The sequence below is a fragment of the Mus musculus genome, chromosome 14 (genome assembly GCF_000001635.26).
Source record: "Mus musculus strain C57BL/6J chromosome 14, GRCm38.p6 C57BL/6J".
Taxonomy (NCBI): domain Eukaryota; kingdom Metazoa; phylum Chordata; class Mammalia; order Rodentia; family Muridae; genus Mus; species Mus musculus.
In genome coordinates, this window is record NC_000080.6 from 30,971,262 (window position 1) to 30,989,075 (window position 17,814).

Genomic DNA, 17,814 nt, shown 5'->3' on the forward strand with positions numbered 1-17,814 from the left:
TTTCTACTGCTGAGTTAAATCTCTATTTCCCCGCTTTGAATATTTGTGTATATGATTCTTTTTAAAATTTTGTTTGTATGTTTTTATGTATGTGGTTGTTTTTCTGCATTTGTGTGCAATGCCCAAAAGGGCATGAAGAGAATGATGGATCCTCTGGGATTGGAATTACAGACAATTGTGAGCCACCAAGTGGGTGCTAGGAATTGAACCCAGGTCCTGTGGAAAAGCAGATAGTGCTCTTTACCCCTGAGTCATTTCTCTAGCTTGTGTGTGTGTGTGTTTAAATAAGATTTTACAACTTCATTTATTTTGTATACATGTATATGTGTATGTGGCACATGTGTGTCTGCTATGGTGTGCAAGTGGAGGTCAGAGGACAGCTGATGAGAGTTGGCTCGCTCACCGTGTGGGTTCTGGGGATTGAGCTCAGGTTGTCAGGCTTGGTGACAAGTGCCTTTACTCACTGAGTCATCTCACCAGAAGTGTGTGTGTGTGTGTGTGTGTGTGCACACGTGCACGAGCTTGCAGGTAGCACAGACACCATGGTATGGGTGTAGATGCCAAAGGAAAACTTTATAGAGTTCATTCTCTTTGCTCTTATGTGGGTTCAAGAGATTAAAGTCAGGTCGTCATGCTTTCCTGGCAGAGCTTTTACTCGCTGAGACGTCTCACTGTATGTTTGTTTAATTGAATATTTTTAAACATTTCCTTTATGTGTAGGGTGTTTTGTCTGTGTGTATGTTTGTGCACTTTTGTGCCTGCTTCCTGTGAGGCTGGAAGAGGCATCAGATCCCCTAGAATGGAGCTGTACCTGGCTGTGTGCTGTTACGTAGATGCTGGGAGTTGAACCTGGGACCTCTGGAAGAGCAGCCAGTGCTCTCAACCACTGAGCCATCTCATCTCTCTAGCAGCTTCACCATGATTAACTTTTTAAGAGACTGCAATGCTGTTTTCCAAAGCTGCTGTAGTCATTGCTTCCTGGCAGTAATATATATGGGTCCTACTTTCTCCAGAATTTTTATCAGAACTTGTTATTGTCCTGTTTTTTTTTTTAATCTGTGATCAAACCCAGCGCTTCGTACACGTTAAGCAAGCGCTCTAACACTGTCCTACATCCCCAGCCCTGCTGTCCAGCACTGCAGCTATAACTGTCGGCCTAAAGGGTCTGCCGTACAGGCTTAATGTGCTTTGTTTTTAGATTTTATTTTTATTATTTTTCATTATGTGTGTATGTGCATGGATATGTGCTCATGAGACCAGATGTCCTATGAGGTCAGAGACATCAGATCCCCAGAAGCTGGGAGCTACAGGTTGTTGTGAGCTACCTGACGTGGTTGCTGGGAACTGAATTAGGTCTTCTGGAAGAACAGTACGTGTTGCTCACCACTGACCCATCTCTCTGACCCCTTACTGTGGTTTTGACTTGTTCCTTGTTTATTCATGTACTGAGGGTCTTTTTATACATGCACTGATCATTTGTGTGTTTCCTTGGAGCAATAGTATGTACAGAATCATTGGAAAAATTTTGAATATTTATTATGTGTAAAAGTGTTTGTCTGCATATATATATGCTCTTAACCACTGCACCACCTCTCTAGCCCCTTGTTGCTAATTTTTAAAAATGTTGTATTCATATGAGGACTCTATCTGCATGTATGCCTGAAAGTTAGTAGAGGGCATCAGATTTCATTACAGATGGTTGTGAGCCACTGTGTGGATGCTGGGAATTGAACAGCCAGTTCTCTTAACCATTGACCACGTAACCATCTCTACAGCTCCAAAAGGAAATATCTATGATATCTATATCTACCTACCTACTTACCTACCTACCAACCTATCTATCTATCTATCTATCTATCTATCTATCTATATATATATATATATATATATATATATACTTTTGTTTTTTGAGACAGGGTTTCTCTGTGTAGCTCTGGCTGTCCTAGAACTTGCTCTGTAGAGCATGCTGGCCTCAGATTCACAGAGATCTGCCTGCTTCTGCCTCCCGAGTGTTGGGATTAAAAGCATGTGCCACCACTGCCCATTGTTGCCTATTTTTAATTGGTTTATCTTTTGTATTATCAAATTGAAAGAGTTCTTTATTTTAGATACCACATCCTATGAGTTACAAGATTTGACAATATTGTCTCCCATTCTTTTGGTTGTTTTTCTTTCTCTTATTTAATTTTTTCTTAGTTCTGATGTTTGTACCTAGGACATTAGACGTGTTAGTCAAGTTCTCTACCGTTGAGCTACACCCCAAACCTTAGTTTTATATTTCTTTTGTTAAATTTATTTCTTTTTTTCCAAAGATTTATTTATTATTATGAATAAGTACACTGTAGCTGTGTTCAGACGCACCAGAAGAGGGGGTGGTGAGCCACCATGTGGTTGCTGGGATTTGAACTCAGGACCTTCGGAAGAGCAGTCAGTGCTCTTACCCACTGAGCCATCTCACCAGCCCGTTGAATTTATTTCTAAGCATGTTATTTATAATTGTTTTTGTTTGAGGCAAGAGAGTAAAAACCAGAACATTTGGTTAATAAATGTCATTTCCTGTAAACATAAGCATTCATTTGAGAGAATGCTTCCTTCTCACTTCTATTTTATAATTAAAGTTATTTCCTCAATTATGTGATATCTAGATGTTTCACCTTCATGGATGCCTGTGCACCAGGTGTGTGCCTAGTGCCCATGGAGGCCAGAAGAAGGCATTGGATCTCCTGGAACTAACATTACAGATGGCTGTGAGCTGCCATGTGGGTACTGGGAATTAAACCCAGGTCCTCTGGAAGAGCAGCTAGTGCTCTTAGATGCTGAACTATCTCTCTAGTTCTTTGTTTTGCAATTTCAAAAGTAGGTGTGGAGAATTTGGCATTTGAAGTTCCAAAGGCTGTTGTGTTGCTCTGTGTAGTTTGTTTGTGTATGTTTCTTTCATTTTGTTGCTTTTAAGGATCAAGTTACTGGTATTATAGAAAATCAGGACAGCATCCACCCAAGATCCCAGCCACACAGCTCTATGTCTGAACCTTCTTTGTCCCGGCAGCGAAGGCAGAAAAAAAGGGAACAGACTGCCCATAGTCGTACAAAGAGCCAGGTCAGCAATCTCTTTCCAGTGAGTCATTGTGCTGCGTGGGAGACAGACTCTGGGAAGCTTGCCTTTTGTTTAGAATGGTTAGCAGTTGCCAGAAAGTACATAAGACATGCAAAGAGTGGATTGAGAAGCTGGGCCAGGGTAAGATGCGTAATAATGCTTTTAGCTGTCGGAGTGTTGGAAATACAGCAGGAGTGTGTGGGTTGTTTGGAGTGAATGGGGTGGGCTGTTGCTCAGCTTTGTTTTTCTTTTTATATATTTTCTTGACCATATATATTTTTTTCTATGCAGTGCTGGAAAGCGAACCAAGGGTCTTGTGTATGCTCTAGAAGCACTCTACCAGTGAGCTGCAGTCCTAGCCCTCAGTGCTTCCTTTATCAAAATGCCTTCCATCAATACCCTTTCCTACACCTACTAGGTAGCAGCGTCTCCATAGCACACGCAGGTCTTGAAACGGTGACTTTGTTGCCTCAGCCTTCCAAGTGGCTGGGATTATGGCATGCACAACCAGGCTTGGCTTTTTACACTGTGGATGTAGCCCAGTGGTAGAGTGCTTGCTTGGTCTGCATGAAGTCCTGGGTTCAGCTCCCTAGCACCAAGTAAACTAGGCATGGTGGCACAAACTTGTGATCCCAAAATTTAGGATATGTAAATGTGAAAATGAGAAATGAATGTCCATCCTTGCCTATATATAGTCAGGTTGAGGGTAGCCTTAGGGACATGAGATCTTCCTTTTCAAAAAATTTTAAGTGCTTTAAACATTTTAAGGACAAATCATTGGTGAATGTATGAGGGACTTGCCAGTGGGAGATTTTAGAGATGGCTCCACATGGAACTGATAAACTCCCTCTCTTTCCATTACTTTAGTTCCAAGAATTACCCCCTCGGCTTTTGCCTTCTTATCCTGGTATTGGGAAAGTGGATATCATAGCAACACAGCAAAATGATGGAAACCAAGGTGGACCTGTGGCTGGGTGTGTAAACAGTTCAAGGACCAGCTCAACAGCATCAGCAAAGGTTTGTGTGAATGTGTGCTGGGCTCAAAACACTTCTTATAAAGCTTTGAATGATAAAATCTGTGTGCATCTGTGGAGGGTCATATTAAAACATATCAGTCACACTTCACCAATTCTAGAAGAGACAAATTTGCACTTTTACAACGTTAGCTTTGATTAAAATGGATATAGTCTTCAGTTCCAAAGATTGTCACTTGAATTGAATTCTGAATATAAGAAATGCCATAGTTCTAATAACCGTAACCCTTATGTGCTAAACTTCACGTCAAAGTGGTTTCTGCTCCTTGAGAGACCAGTGGGAGGCCTTTAGCAGTATTAGATGATGCATCAAGCATTGCTATAGTACTAGTGAGTAGAAACAAGAATAACTCCACAACTTTCTTTCAAAGGATCGACCATTATCAGCCAGAGAGAGGAGACGGCTAAAGCAGTCACAGGAGGAGATGCTGCCCTCAGGTGAAGTTGATGCCCTTATCTAGGTGGTTGTTGAGAGCTGGTAAGAAGCACCGGCTCTGACTGTTAGCTTTACACACTTTGAAGCAGCAGTCATCCATTTGGAAAAAGGACTTGGAAGGGTTTTTTTTAATTTCTTAGATAAGCCTCATAAGGTCCTGTAGAGTGCTGACTCTTTACTATCTATCAGAGAAAGAGAATTAAAAAGAGAGGCAGGGACTGGACAGATGCTCAACAGTTAATAGCATTATTGCTCTTGCAGAGGACCAGCGTTCAGATCCCAGTACCCACACAGTAGCTCATAACCATCTGTAACTGCAGTTCCAGGTGATCTGACACCTTCTTCTTACCTCCATAGGCACTGGGCACACACATAGTGCATATATACATGCAGGCAGAACACTCCTACACAGAAAATAAAATTTTACAAAAATTAAAATCTAAAACAAACTAATAAATTTGAGAGAGACAAAGTGACACACAGAGAGACACACAGAGAGAGGCAAAGAGACAGATGGAGAGAGAGAGATAGCAAGCAAACCAGAGGGCTTTGACCTTTGAAATCTCAGGCTGGAAATCAGGCGAATGTTTAACTTGTTTTCCCGTTAGACCCTGCTTGTCAGGACCCACGCTGGGCTAAGGAATGTAGTGGTTTGGTTTGATTTTGAGAGAGGATCTTGCTGTGTAAGCCTTGGCTGGTTTAGAACTTACTGTGTATATGTAGACTAGGCTGGTCTTGAACTTAGAGATCCATCTGCTGCTGCCTCCTAAGTGCTAGCATTAAAGGTGTGTGCCACCTGGCTCTATGGAAAATTGTATTTTTAAAATAGTTTCTTGGGCTGGAGAGATGGCTCAGTGGTTAAAAGCACCAACTGCTCTTTCAGAGGTCCTGAGTTCAAATCCCAGCAACCACATGATGGCTCACAACCATCTGTAATGAGATCTGACACCCTCTACTGGGGTTTCTGAAGAGCTACAGTGTACTTACATATAATAAATAAATAAATCTTTTAAAAAATAGTTTCTTAATTGTTCTGATTGTTTTTAATTGTCATTTTATGTGTATGAGAGTTTTAACTCACAGGTATGTAAGTCACCTGCTTTTCTAGTGCCTATAGAGGTCAGAAGAAAGCATGGGCTTCCCTGAAACTGGAGTTAGGATGCTTGTAAACCTCCACGTCTGTGCTGGCAACAGAACTCAAGTCCTCTGCAAGAGTGCTACATGCTCTGCACTGCTGAGCCATCTCTCCAGCTCCTCACGCGTCTTTCTTACTCCCGAGTCTAAAAGTTGTATTCCCGGTTTTCCTTTATTAAAGGCGACTCTGTCGTCACCATGGTGGTAAAGGAGTTAAGGGTAGTATTTTGTTTTGTATTTTTAGTCCCTCTTAAAGGTAGGCTGTCACTCCAAGGTACAGAGTGTTAGATAACTTGCCCAAGGTCCAGAGCTGGTAAACCCGGGACTAAATTTGGGGTAAAGTGACAGACACCAGAATAATGGTGAATATGCTTCTTGGGTTCCTCTAGCTTACTCTTTCTATGGTGTCTTCTGTACTGTGTACAAAGTCGTCCTTAGTTGAGTCCAGCCCACTGCAAACAACTACTGGGATGCTCATATTTTTAGGCCCTGCAGTTCAGAGAACTCCAAGTGCAGTTGAGCCACTGAAACCACAGGAAGAAGACCAACCCATCCCTGCCCAACGATTCTCTTCTGACTGCAGCATCACTCAGATGAATCACACACTCCCGAGGGAAAAGGTAGGTAGTCTATTCCTGGGAGACCTAATAAAGTGAGCTTCACATTGTCAGCATTGTTTATGGGCATTGCTGACCAAGCTATTCCTTCTTGGAGTCAGGGTCTCAGTAGCATAGGATGACCTGGAGTTTACTGTGTAGCTGAGGATATCCAGATCCTCCTGCCTCCACCTTCTAGGTGTTAGAATACAGGCATACACCATCATGCTCAGTTCATCTTTAGGTAAAATCTTGATGTATAGCCCAGGATGACCTTGAACTCTTGATTCTGCTTTCTCACTGTCTCCAATATTCTATTGCTGTGAAGAGTTGCCATGACCATGGAAACTCTTTAAAAAGGAAAGCATTTTATTGGGCAGTGGTGGTACACACCTTTAATCCCAGCACTCCAGAGTCAGAGGTAGGAGGCATTGAGTTTAAGGCCAGCCTGATCTACAGAGTGAGTTCCAGGATAGCCAAGGCTACACAGAGAAACCCTGTTTCAAAAAACAAAAATGAATGAATGAATGGAAGGATGGAGGCATTTAACTGAGGCTTGCTTATAGGTTCAGACTTTTAGCCCATTGTTGAAATGTTGGGGAGCATGGTGGCACACAGGCAGGCATGCTGCTGGAGGACCTGAGAGCTCTACATCCAGATTCAGAGGCAGTGGGAAGAGTAAGACACTAGGCTGGGCTTGAGCATTTGAAACTCCAAAGCCCACCCCTGGTGATGCACTTCCTCTAACAAAGCCACATCTTCTCCAACAAGGCCATACCTCCTAATAGTGCCACTCCCTGGTGACCAAGTATTTAAATCTGTGAGCCTCAGGAGGCCATTCCTACTCAAACCACCACAGTGTCCCAATTTCTTGGAAAGAAAGGCATTAGCCACCATGCATAGCTCTCTCTTATTTATGATTAGGTAAGTAAGAGGGAAGGGAAGGTTAAAGCCTTGCTTGCTGGGTGGGAACAACACACTGAGACTCATAGCTTGGCATGGTGGCGAATGTTTAACTCCAGCACTTGAGAGGCAGAGGCAGATGATCTTGAGTTTGAGGCCAGCCTGATCCACAAATTGGGTTCTAGGACAGCCAGGGCTACACAGAGAAACCCTGTGTTAAAAAAAACCAACCAAACCAAAAATAAAATAAAATAAAATAAAATAAAATAAAATAAAATAAAATAAAAATTAAAAAGGAACTCATAAATAACTATTAAAAGCATTATGCTTAACGCATTCAAAGTATACATTCTTGAAAATGTGTATGGGTGTTTTGCCTGCATGTATGTGTGTTCACTACATGCGCGCTTGTTGCCCATGGAGGCCACAAGATCCCCTGGAACTGGAGTTACCCATGTAGGTGCTGGGGAATGACGATCAATGCTCATAGCTGATAAACTAATGACATAGATTTCCCAGGGTTCTTGTTGACATGTGGAAGTTTAGTCAGAATCCTTTCCTAGGGAATGGTCTCTCTCTCTCTTTTTTTTAATCTTTTTTTTTTGTTTTGTTTTTTTGTTATTGGGCCTCACACATGGTAGGCAAGTGTACTACCACTGAGGTTTTTCTAGTTTTTTTTTTTTTTTTTGAGACAGTCTTACAAAGCCACTGGTTGACCCTTCTATTCACTGTGTAGCCCATTCTAGACAGGAGTTTACGATCCTCTTGCCTCAGATTCTGAAGTGGCTGAGATCCCAGGCTTCCACCTCTGGGCCAGGCTGAGAGCTTCCAGTGGGCAGTGTATTGTCTGTTTTCTGTAGCAATAAACGTCCCATCAGTCCAGCCAGATTTTTAATTCCTTTGTTTGCTAATCATTAACTTTTAGTTTCCTGTTTGTGTCAAATTATTAAGGTTTTTGAGATAGAGTCTTCTCAAATTTACCATCTAGAGCCTTGGCCAGCCTGGAACTTCGTGTAATTCTTCTGTGTCAGTTTCTGACACTGCAGTTAGGTTGTGAGCCACCACACCTGGCTGTATTGTTTACAGTGTCACTTAGTTACTTCACTGATTGACATAGCTATAAGGTTTATGTGAATTATACTAGTAACCCTGTAAAGAACTGTAGTAATCTTACGTAGGGGCAGGTGGAAACTGCCTGGTTGAGGTGGCATTGTCACATTAAACATGGCAGCATTCCTTCTGGAGCAAGCCCCTACTGAGAATGCAGTGCCAGAGCAGCCTCCACTCTTCTCTGCAAGGGAAATGTCTTGATAACCAAGACTGCGGTCTTGAAAGGCTTCACCGTGGTGTTCCTCAGTCTTAGACTGTCAGCTCTGTGTATGAACTGTGACATCATTTGAGTGAATTAGATCAAGCTTTCTGTTAGTTTCTCCTTCTTATTTGTATGCAATTAAATTGTGTCTAACTATTGCACTTAAAGCTTTCTGGGTTACTGCATCCTGGTTTTGTTGTTCTTTCCCAACACTAATAGGAGAAGAGGCTGATGCATGGCCTGTCTGAGGATGAGTTAAGCTCTTCTACAAGCTCAACTGATAAGTCAGATGGGGATTCCAGGGAGGGGTAAGTCCTTGCTTCTCTGTCTCAGTTCTGTTGGAACAGAGTCTAAAAAGTATTCCTCCCTGTGAGACTCATCCTACTATTACTTGGTTATGTATGTAATGGCTTGTGGTACATCTTAAAATATATCGTCTGTGAGGGACTGGAGTGATGGCCGGTGCTTAACAAGGATGGCTTCTCTACTCAAGGATCTGGGGTCACTTCCCAGCACCCAAATGACATCTCACAACCATCAATAGCTCCAGTTCCAGGGGATCCCACACCATCTTCTGGCTTCCATGGGCACTGCATGGATGTGGTATACATACATACAGGCAAAACACCTATACACATAGAATAATTTTTAAAAAATTTGAAAAGGATTTATTTTTCATGTATACAATATAATTTTCATTCAGAATGCTTAGCTATATTCTTTTTTTCAACTTTTTCAATTTTTTATTAGATATTTTCTTCATTTACATTTCAAATGCTATCCTGAAAGTCCCCTATACCCTCCCCCTGCCCTGCTCCCCTACCCACCCATTCCCACTTCTTGGCCCTGGCGTTCCCCTGTACTGGGGCATATAAAGTTTGTAAGACCAAGGGGCCTCTCTTCCCAATGATGGCCAACTAGGCCATCTTCTGCTACATATGCAGCTAGAGACAGGAGCTCTGGGGGTACTGGTTAGTTCATATTGTTGTTCCACCTTGTTGCAGACCCCTTCAGCTCCTTGGGTACTTTATCTAGCTCCTCCATTGGGGGCCCTGTGTTCCATCCAATAGATGACTGTGAGTATCCACTTCTGTATTTGCCAGGTACTGGCATAGCCTCACACGAGACAGCTATATCAGGGTCCTTTCAGCAAAATCTTGCTGGCATATGCTAGCCTATATTCTTGAGCCTACAAGTTTGTAGTTTTTTATCAGTGTTGGTTCTTACTTTCCTTATAGTTTTTTTTTTTTTTTGACACTCTCTCCTCCCTTCCCTTCCCTGGGATCTTTGTTGTTGTTTGTTTGTTTTAATATTTATTTAGTTAGTTATTGTTTTTGTTTTTGTTTGTTTTTCGAGACAGGGTTTCTCTATGTAGCCCTGGCTGTCCTGGAACTCACTCTGTAGTAGACCAGACTGGCCTTGAACTCAGAAATCTGCCTGCCTCTGCCTCCCAAGTGCTGGGATTAAAGGCGTGCGCCACCACCGCCTGGCTAAGATTTATTTATTATTATATATAAGTATACTGTAGCTATCGCTGTCTTCAGATGCACCAGAAGAGGGCATCAGGTCTCATTATGGGTGGTTGTGAGCCACCATGTGGTTGCTGGGATTTGAACTCAGGACCTTCAGAAGAGCAGTCAATGCTCTTACCCACTGAGCCATCTCACCAGCCTGGGATCTTTGTTTTTAAGACAGGCTCTCACCCTTCTCCAGAATTCTAAGTGCATTAGTTGGCTGTACATATACACAGAGTCTGTGATATTCTCCCACTTTTCTCTTTGTTCTATTTCCATAGGTTCTGTTGTCGTATCCGAGAGCTCACTCATTTCTTCTGTGTGTAGTCTGTTAGCCCTGTTTAACACATTGTGTTTCCATTTCTAGTGTTTGATGTGGGCCTAGTGTATGTCTTTATTACTTCTCCCTTAGCATGTTAATGTTTTTCTCTTTTGTAGCCTATGAGAGATATAATACTTTCTTTAATGTCCTCATTTATACATTCTATCATGTCAACTCTGGGTTTGTTTCTGTAAATTTCATTTTTTTTTCTTTCACAAGGATGGTCTCTCCTTTTCTCTTTAGTTTGGAGTCGAGTATACCTGGTTAATTTTAGCTCTCTTAGGCTGGTGTTTCTGTGTTTCTTTGACTATTCTTGACTTTTATATTTGTGTAGATTTAAGTCACTTGGAAATGGTTATGTAGAAATTATATGCCAAGTTGGGTTGCTTCTTCCTGACCCTCTCCTTTCCAGCGTTCCTCTTGCCTTCTGATAGCAGTGGCTGTCGGACCTCAGCCCTGGTTTCTGCCTGACGCTTTTGTTCTGTATTTTGAGATGCATGTGCTCTGTCCTTAGGCTAAAAACTGGACTCCTTTCCAAAATCACCTCTCAATTGTATTCATCACTGCCTTCCTGTAGATGCCTTTTGTATTTTACCAGGGGATTGTGGCTGCCTGCTGGGCATTTGCAAGCAGAGCTCCCTAAAGGTCATTTCATATTTAACTTTTATCATGAAGTTAAGTAAACACTAAGGAGGCTTTTCCCTCAGGAAGAGTCATACAAATGAAATGAAAGACTTGGTACAGCTGATGACTCAGACTCTGAGGCTGGAAGCTAAGGAGAGCTGTGAAGATCTCCAGGTCCTAAACCCAGGGTCAGAATTCAGACTTCATCGAAAGTATCGAGACACGCTGGTGCTTCATGGCAAGGTTGCAGAAGAGGTGGAACCCCACTGTACGGAGCTGCCTACGGGTGAGTAGTTTATTCTTTCCCAGCCGCGAAGCAGATGCAGAGTGGAGAACAAGCCTAGTGCTTGCAAGTTGCTTTAACTTTAACTTTTCATTTGGATATCTACACAAAAGTTGTGTCTTATAGAGTCAGTAGATATATCCCAACAGTTTCATGAAAATGTATATGTCTTTATATTTTGGTTTTCTGAGGCAGTGTCTCATGTAGCTCAGGTTGACTTCAAACTTACTCTGTAGCTGAGGACAGCTTTGAATCCCTGATCCTCTGGTTTCAGCCTGTGAAGAACTGGAATTGTAGGCCTTTGCTCCCATCTGTGGATGTGTGCATGTGGATACATGCATGTGCGGTGCCCATGGAGACCAGAGGCACCAGACTCTCTGGAGCTGGTGTTACAGATGGTGGGAGCCACTTGATGTGGGTGCTAGGATTGAATCCAGGTCTTCTAGGAGAACAAGTACTCTTAACTACTGAGCCATATCTCCAGCTCTTGAAAAAAAAATTTAAATAAATATAAATAATTCAATAAGCCTTATAACATTGCATAAAATATTTGAACTTTTTAATGTGAATTTTCATGTTAGACAATTAAATTAATCATTAATTCTTTAAGTTTTTTTTTAGACTTTGGAGATGATAGCATGAAACTTAATGACTTAAGTTTTTAGTTACTAAAATACTAGAGATGTAGCCTACTGGTAGGACACTCACCTAACATGTGTAAAACCTTGGGTTCCATCCATTCTTATCACCCTTATAAAATAATTTTTTAAAGAACTAACACATAGGGGCTGGAGAGATGGCTCAGCAGGTTAGAACACTTGCTGCTCTTCCAGAGGACCTGTGTTCAATTCCCAGCATCCACATGGAAGCTACAACTGTTGTAACTCCAGTTCCAGGGAATCTGAGGCTCTCTTCTGGCCTCTGTGGCATTGTGGATGTGGAGCAGAGACACACATGCAGGCAAACACTTATACATACAAATTAACTATAAATATTTTTTTTAAAAACTACACTATATAAATGATCTAGGCAAGGTTGCTCATGACTATAATCCCTATACTTAGCAGCTAGGGCAGGAGAATCACTTAGAATCTGCAGCCTGCTTGGGCTATAGACTAAGACCCTGACTCAGACAGACAAAAATAAGTAACATGATAATACAATAGACATGCAAGAAAGTAGACAGACTATTTGAATTGAGGAAGGGAAACTGATGACTGATGGGAAGGGCTGGAGATATCATAGAGGATAATTATGATCAAAGTAAATAGTATGTCTGTATACAAATATCATAATGAAATACAGTATTGTATGTCAACTAAGAAATTTTTAAAATAAAACAGAAAAAGGTACTTTTTTTTAGTACTTTGGGTTTATTGTTTTGTTTTTTGTTTACTCTTTTGGAAACAAAGTTTTACTACACAGTCCCAGCTGTCTTAGAATTTGCTCTGTAAACCTGGCTGGCCTTGAATTTAGAGAGATTCACCTGCCTCTGCCTTCTGAGTGCTGGGATTAAAGGCAGGTGCCACCATGCCCAGCTAAGGGGAAAGTATATAAATGAGGTCATTAAGCCAAATTCTTTTTTTTGTTTTTGTTTTTGTTTTTTTTTCGAGACAGGGTTTCTCTGTGTAGCCCTGGCTGTCCTGGAACTCACTTTATAGACCAGTCTGGCCTCGAACTCAGAAATCCACCTGCCTCTGCCTCCCAAGTGCTGAGATTAAAGGCATGTGCCACCACGCCCAAATTCTTGTTAACGTGAAAATAATTGCTGATATTGTAGTGTTTTTGCTGTAGAGGTATTTATTTTCCATTTTTGTTGCTGAATTTTAGGTATCATACCAGGTTCTGAAAAGATCAGGAGAATCGTTGAAGTCTTAAGAGCTGATGTAATCCAGGGCCTGGGGATTCAACTCTTAGAGCAGGTGTTTGATCTTTTGGGAGAGGAAGATGAGTTGGAGAGAGAGGTAAGTGTTGTAAGCTATGTCAAGCTTCTTACATTATAGACTTTTAAAGTTTCTTTTAAAATGTAATCTATGTACCATGCACCTTGCCTATTGAAGCACACATTTCAGTGACATGCCATGTCCAGTCATCAGCACAATCAATCACTGAACATGTTCACAGCTCCCCAAAGAAACCTTGTACCATTAGCAGTGTTTCACATGTCTCCTGACTCCTCTCCCAACCCTAAGCCACAAAAAGACAACTTGTATAGATGCAGTCACATACAAGTGATCTTGGTGTTTTGCTTCTCTCTGTGATGTTACAACATCCATGTTGTAACATGTATCAGTACTCAGTCTTTTTCATGACCAGATATGTTACCCTATGCATTTTGTTTGCTTATCAACTGGTGGACATTTGTGTGGTTTAAACACAAGTTTTTGTGTTGCTTGATCATACAGTAGCTATATTGAAATGTTTGAGCAATTTCTAGACTGCTATAAAGTAACTACACCATTTTATACACTCACAAGTACATTCCAAATTCTCCACACCTAGATGATAATTGTTATTGTCTCTTTGATCATAGACATTCTAGAGGGACTAAAATGACATTCATTGTAAATTTGACTTACATTTTCCTGATGACTACTGGTGTTGTGTATAATTTCATATAATCTAACTATTTGCATATTTTTATCAGAAAATTTTAAACTTGGGCTAATAACCTTTAAATTATTGACTTTTTATATATTCTGGATTCAAGTCTCTCTTCAGATGTAAGATTTGCAAATGTTTCTCCTAGTGTCTAGCAATGTTTGAGTCAACCCTTACACTGTTTACAAACCTACACAGATTCTCTGCTTCTTTGACACTCTTGTTAGATCACTTCTAGGAATTTCTCAGTTTCAACTAGGTTATAAAATCGGTTGCTGTACAATCATTTATAGTTGTTATGTTTTAATTTGTGTAGAATTGAAGGTAATCTCTCCATTTTAATTATCATATTCTGAGTATTCCCTCTTGCTTCATCTGTGACTGTCAGTGGCACTGGCTTGTCGTTGCAAGTCTCAGAGTGCTGGGGCAGGAGGTGTTTCAGACTCATTGGGCAACATAAAGATGTCTGAAAAAGAGACGGGAGCCTGGGTGGGTGGTGATGGTCAGGGGCATGGGCTGGAGGAGGAGAAGCCTGGAGTAGTAGTCTCTGGCTTTCTTGGGATGCTGTGCCCAGTGTGGCATCTTCACTTTGGAGTCTGGGCACAGGTAATCGAAACCCATTGTTTTTAGTGCTGCTGTCTCGGATCTTCATCTTGTAGGCTATGCTGGAGAGAGAGAAGATGATCTCCTGCTTCTTACCTGAAGTCTCCTGAGCTCTTCTGTTTCCTTTTATTTCTGTTTTAGACGCGGTTGCATGTATTCTACTCTGACCTTAGACTTGCTCTGTAGCTGAAGGTGACTTGTACTTTTGATCCTCCTGCCTCCATATCCCAGATACTGGGATTATAGGCATATGTGTCAAACCCAGTCAATGCATTGCTGGGGACCAAACCCGGTGCTCCCTGTATGCAGGCAAGCATTTACTAAGTCACATCCCAGCCACTGCACCTTACTATTCTCTGCTGAATAGTGTCACATTGTGTCTCCACCTCCAGGTTGCATACTTTTACCATCAAAGTGATGTTGTTTATTCAGTGAATTATATCAAAATCTGTGTCATATCCAATCAACATACTAGGTGTCATTCTAATGTTAAGCATCATTCATTTGCACATCATAAGATACATTGTATGCTGTGCCCTTTTGGGGTTACTAGTCAGGTTTGGGAAGCCCCACCCTTCTTTATGTTGAGATTGGGTCTAAGTTACTTTGCTTGCCTTCAGAGTCACTCAGGCAGGCCTTGAGCTTAAGATTCTCCTGCTTCAGCCCCTGAGTAGCTGGGATTCATTCCAGCTTTGAAGTCAGCAAGATGTCTCAGCAGGAAAAAGCTCTTGCCATGTAAAGGTGGCGGAGAGAGTCAACTCCATGGAGTTGTCCTCTGATCTCCATATGTGCACTGCAGCATGTTTGAATACACGTAGACTGTACATAGGTCATACACAATAATTTTATGTAACTAGAACTATTAATATTTCCCCATATGGTTTCCTCTTTGGTATTGTTGGAAGATAACAAAATCAGGAGTGTAGAGAAAATGAAGCCATATTTAATGTGCAATTCAGCAGAAAGGGACAAAACACAGAGAAAGGTAGAAGTGACTGGCATGCTGATTTGGTGGTTTTTAAAGTTCCCAACCCAAGAAATTACCATCCTCCAACACCCTCCCCGCACCCTCAGTTCTCCATCTTACTTATGCAATGAATACTCTGGAGCCCGAGACTGCCCCTCTGCCCCTTTCTGATGGGAACTCAATCATGTAGCCAATTGCCTGAAGCTTCCTAAGTCAGAGTTTTGGGACAAGCAGGTGTCAGCCACCAGCGAGTTTAGAGCTTAGAGCTCCCTGATCTTCTGAAATGGTGATCGCTAAAGGCACCTCACACTGAAAACGGCTAATAGCTTCATTCTTACAGTGTGGTACTTAAGAAAGCCTTTGTTTTTAAAGACTACAGGAATTACTTTTCTGTAATGTACTGATTTTCTTATCTGTTTCTCAATAGGCACGATTACAGGAGCACATGGGAGACAAGTATACAACTTACTGTGTGAAAGCTCGCCAATTGAAATTTTTTGAAGAAAATGTGAGTTTTTGAGATTTGTTCTAACATGCTGCCAGAACTAAAGATCTATTTTCAAAAGTTTTTCATCTTAAAAAAAACACCACCACCACCATCACCAACCCTGTTCCAGTCATTCAGAGGCTGGTCACCGCCATCCTTTGCTTGATATCTCCTTGGAGTCCTCTTACTATAAAGAACTGGAGAGCAGACTAATGCGAAACAAGTTCACAAAAGAAAAAAAAACTTTGAATATCATATGTTTATGAGGAAAAATGTTATATCTTTGTTACTGTTTACTGAGCCTTAAGACAACTTTATATTTAGTTTATTTTTTAAAAGATAGTAACTAGCTTGACATGGGGCCAGAAAACATGGGATTAAATTGTACTACAGTGATAGAAGCAACAAGAGAAAGGAACGATGTCTCATGCTGATGCTTGCTGCCATTAGTAACCTTAGCAAGTAGTTGGTGTTCATTCTCTAATATCAATTCACTCTTCTGGGAATAGATTTAAAGAACATGAGGTTCTATGTTGCATTCAAACAACTGTTATTGTTTTCTTTTTACACATCAGTGGACTTTTAATATTTTGATTTATTCTGAACCTTAGTGAGGCTGTCTTTAGACCCTTAGAACTCTTGTTCAACCTAACGTATAGCTTTGTAAGTCACTGTGACTTGACATGTTTGACTTCTTTTTCCCATCAGCAAAAACATTCTTTTAAACATGAGTTCCTTTTTCAATTAAGCAGTGTCTAAGTCCAGGTTCTTAGTCCTATTGGATGTAAGTGATGCTTTTTTTTGTTTTGTTTTGTTTTTTAAAGAGATGCATTTATTGTATGTATATGAGTACACTGGAGCTGTCTTCAGACACACCAGAAGAGGGCATCAGATCTCATTACAAATGGTTGTGAGCCACCATGTGGTTGCTGGGATTTGAACTCAGGACCTCTGGAAGTGCAGTCAGTGCTCTTAACCACTGAGCCATCTCTCCAGCCCCCGCAAGTGATGTTTGTCTTTATGTACAATAAAGTGTCAACTGAGTTCCCATATTTTAAATATGTAGCTGTAAGGCTGGATGCAATAGTTCACACTTGTAATCCTGGCACCTGAGAACCAGAGGCGGTGGGTCATGAGTTCAGTGCTAGTCTGGATGACAGAGTGAAATCAGGGGCAGCTCAGACTACAGAGACCCTCGTCTCAAAAAAGTCCTGATTGTATATCACATGTTGTGTTAATTATTTAATAAGAAATGTCCATCTAGAAAGATTTTTATAAATAAAATACAAGTTGTGGTGGTTTGAATATGTTTGGCCCAGGGAGTGACACTATTTGGAGATGTGGCCCTGTTGGAGTGGGTGTGGCTTTTTTAGAGGAAGTGTGTCACTATGGGTGTGGGCTTTGGGACCCTCTTCCTAGCTTCCTGGAAGCCAGTGTTCTCCTAGCAGCCTTCAGATGAAGATGTAGAACTCTCAGCTCCTCCTGCACCATGCCTGCTCGGATGCTGCCATGTTCCCGCCTTAATGATAATGGACTGAACCTCTGAACCTCTAAGCCAGCCCCAATTAAGAGTTGCCTTGGTCATGGTGTTGTCTGTTCATAGCAGTAAAACCCTAACTAAAACACAAGTAAATTTTCACTTATGATTAATTTTGTGTGTATGGTGTGTGTGGGAGAAGAGGTGTACGTGGATTCCCTGATGTGGGTGCTGGAGCTGAACCCAGGGGTTGTGCAAAAGCAGCAAGCGCTCTGAACTGCTGAGCCAGCCCTCGGCCCTACCACCTTTATACTTAAAGGGCTGAGAATCACTCCAGATGTGTTTCCTTTGTTGTCCCCAGCTCTCCCCTGAGACAGGGTCTCATTATGTAGCTCTGGGTGTCCTCGAACTCACTCTGTAGCCCAGG

General features: G+C 41.5%; 1 protein-coding gene across 4 annotated transcripts in view; it reads left to right on the plus strand.

The window, feature by feature from the left end:
- Window positions 1-17,560, plus strand: part of Nek4 (NIMA (never in mitosis gene a)-related expressed kinase 4) — a 37,445-nt gene extending 19,885 nt beyond the window's left edge. For 2 of the 4 annotated variants that reach the window (XM_011245069.3, XM_011245068.3), the window contains exons 8-15: window positions 2,954-3,097; window positions 3,962-4,111; window positions 4,500-4,566; window positions 6,185-6,318; window positions 8,729-8,817; window positions 11,053-11,255; window positions 13,083-13,216; window positions 15,851-17,215. In XM_011245069.3, coding sequence (XP_011243371.1) covers window positions 2,954-3,097; window positions 3,962-4,111; window positions 4,500-4,566; window positions 6,185-6,318; window positions 8,729-8,817; window positions 11,053-11,255; window positions 13,083-13,216; window positions 15,851-15,943 — 1,014 coding nt within the window. In that variant the 3' untranslated portion in view covers window positions 15,944-17,215. Of the gene's footprint in view, window positions 1-2,953; window positions 3,098-3,961; window positions 4,112-4,499; window positions 4,567-6,184; window positions 6,319-8,728; window positions 8,818-11,052; window positions 11,256-13,082; window positions 13,217-15,850 lie in introns of all 4 variants that reach the window. The other 2 variants (NM_011849.3, NM_001308328.1) reach the window with 2 other exon arrangements.
- The last annotated feature ends 254 nt before the right edge of the window (window positions 17,561-17,814 follow it).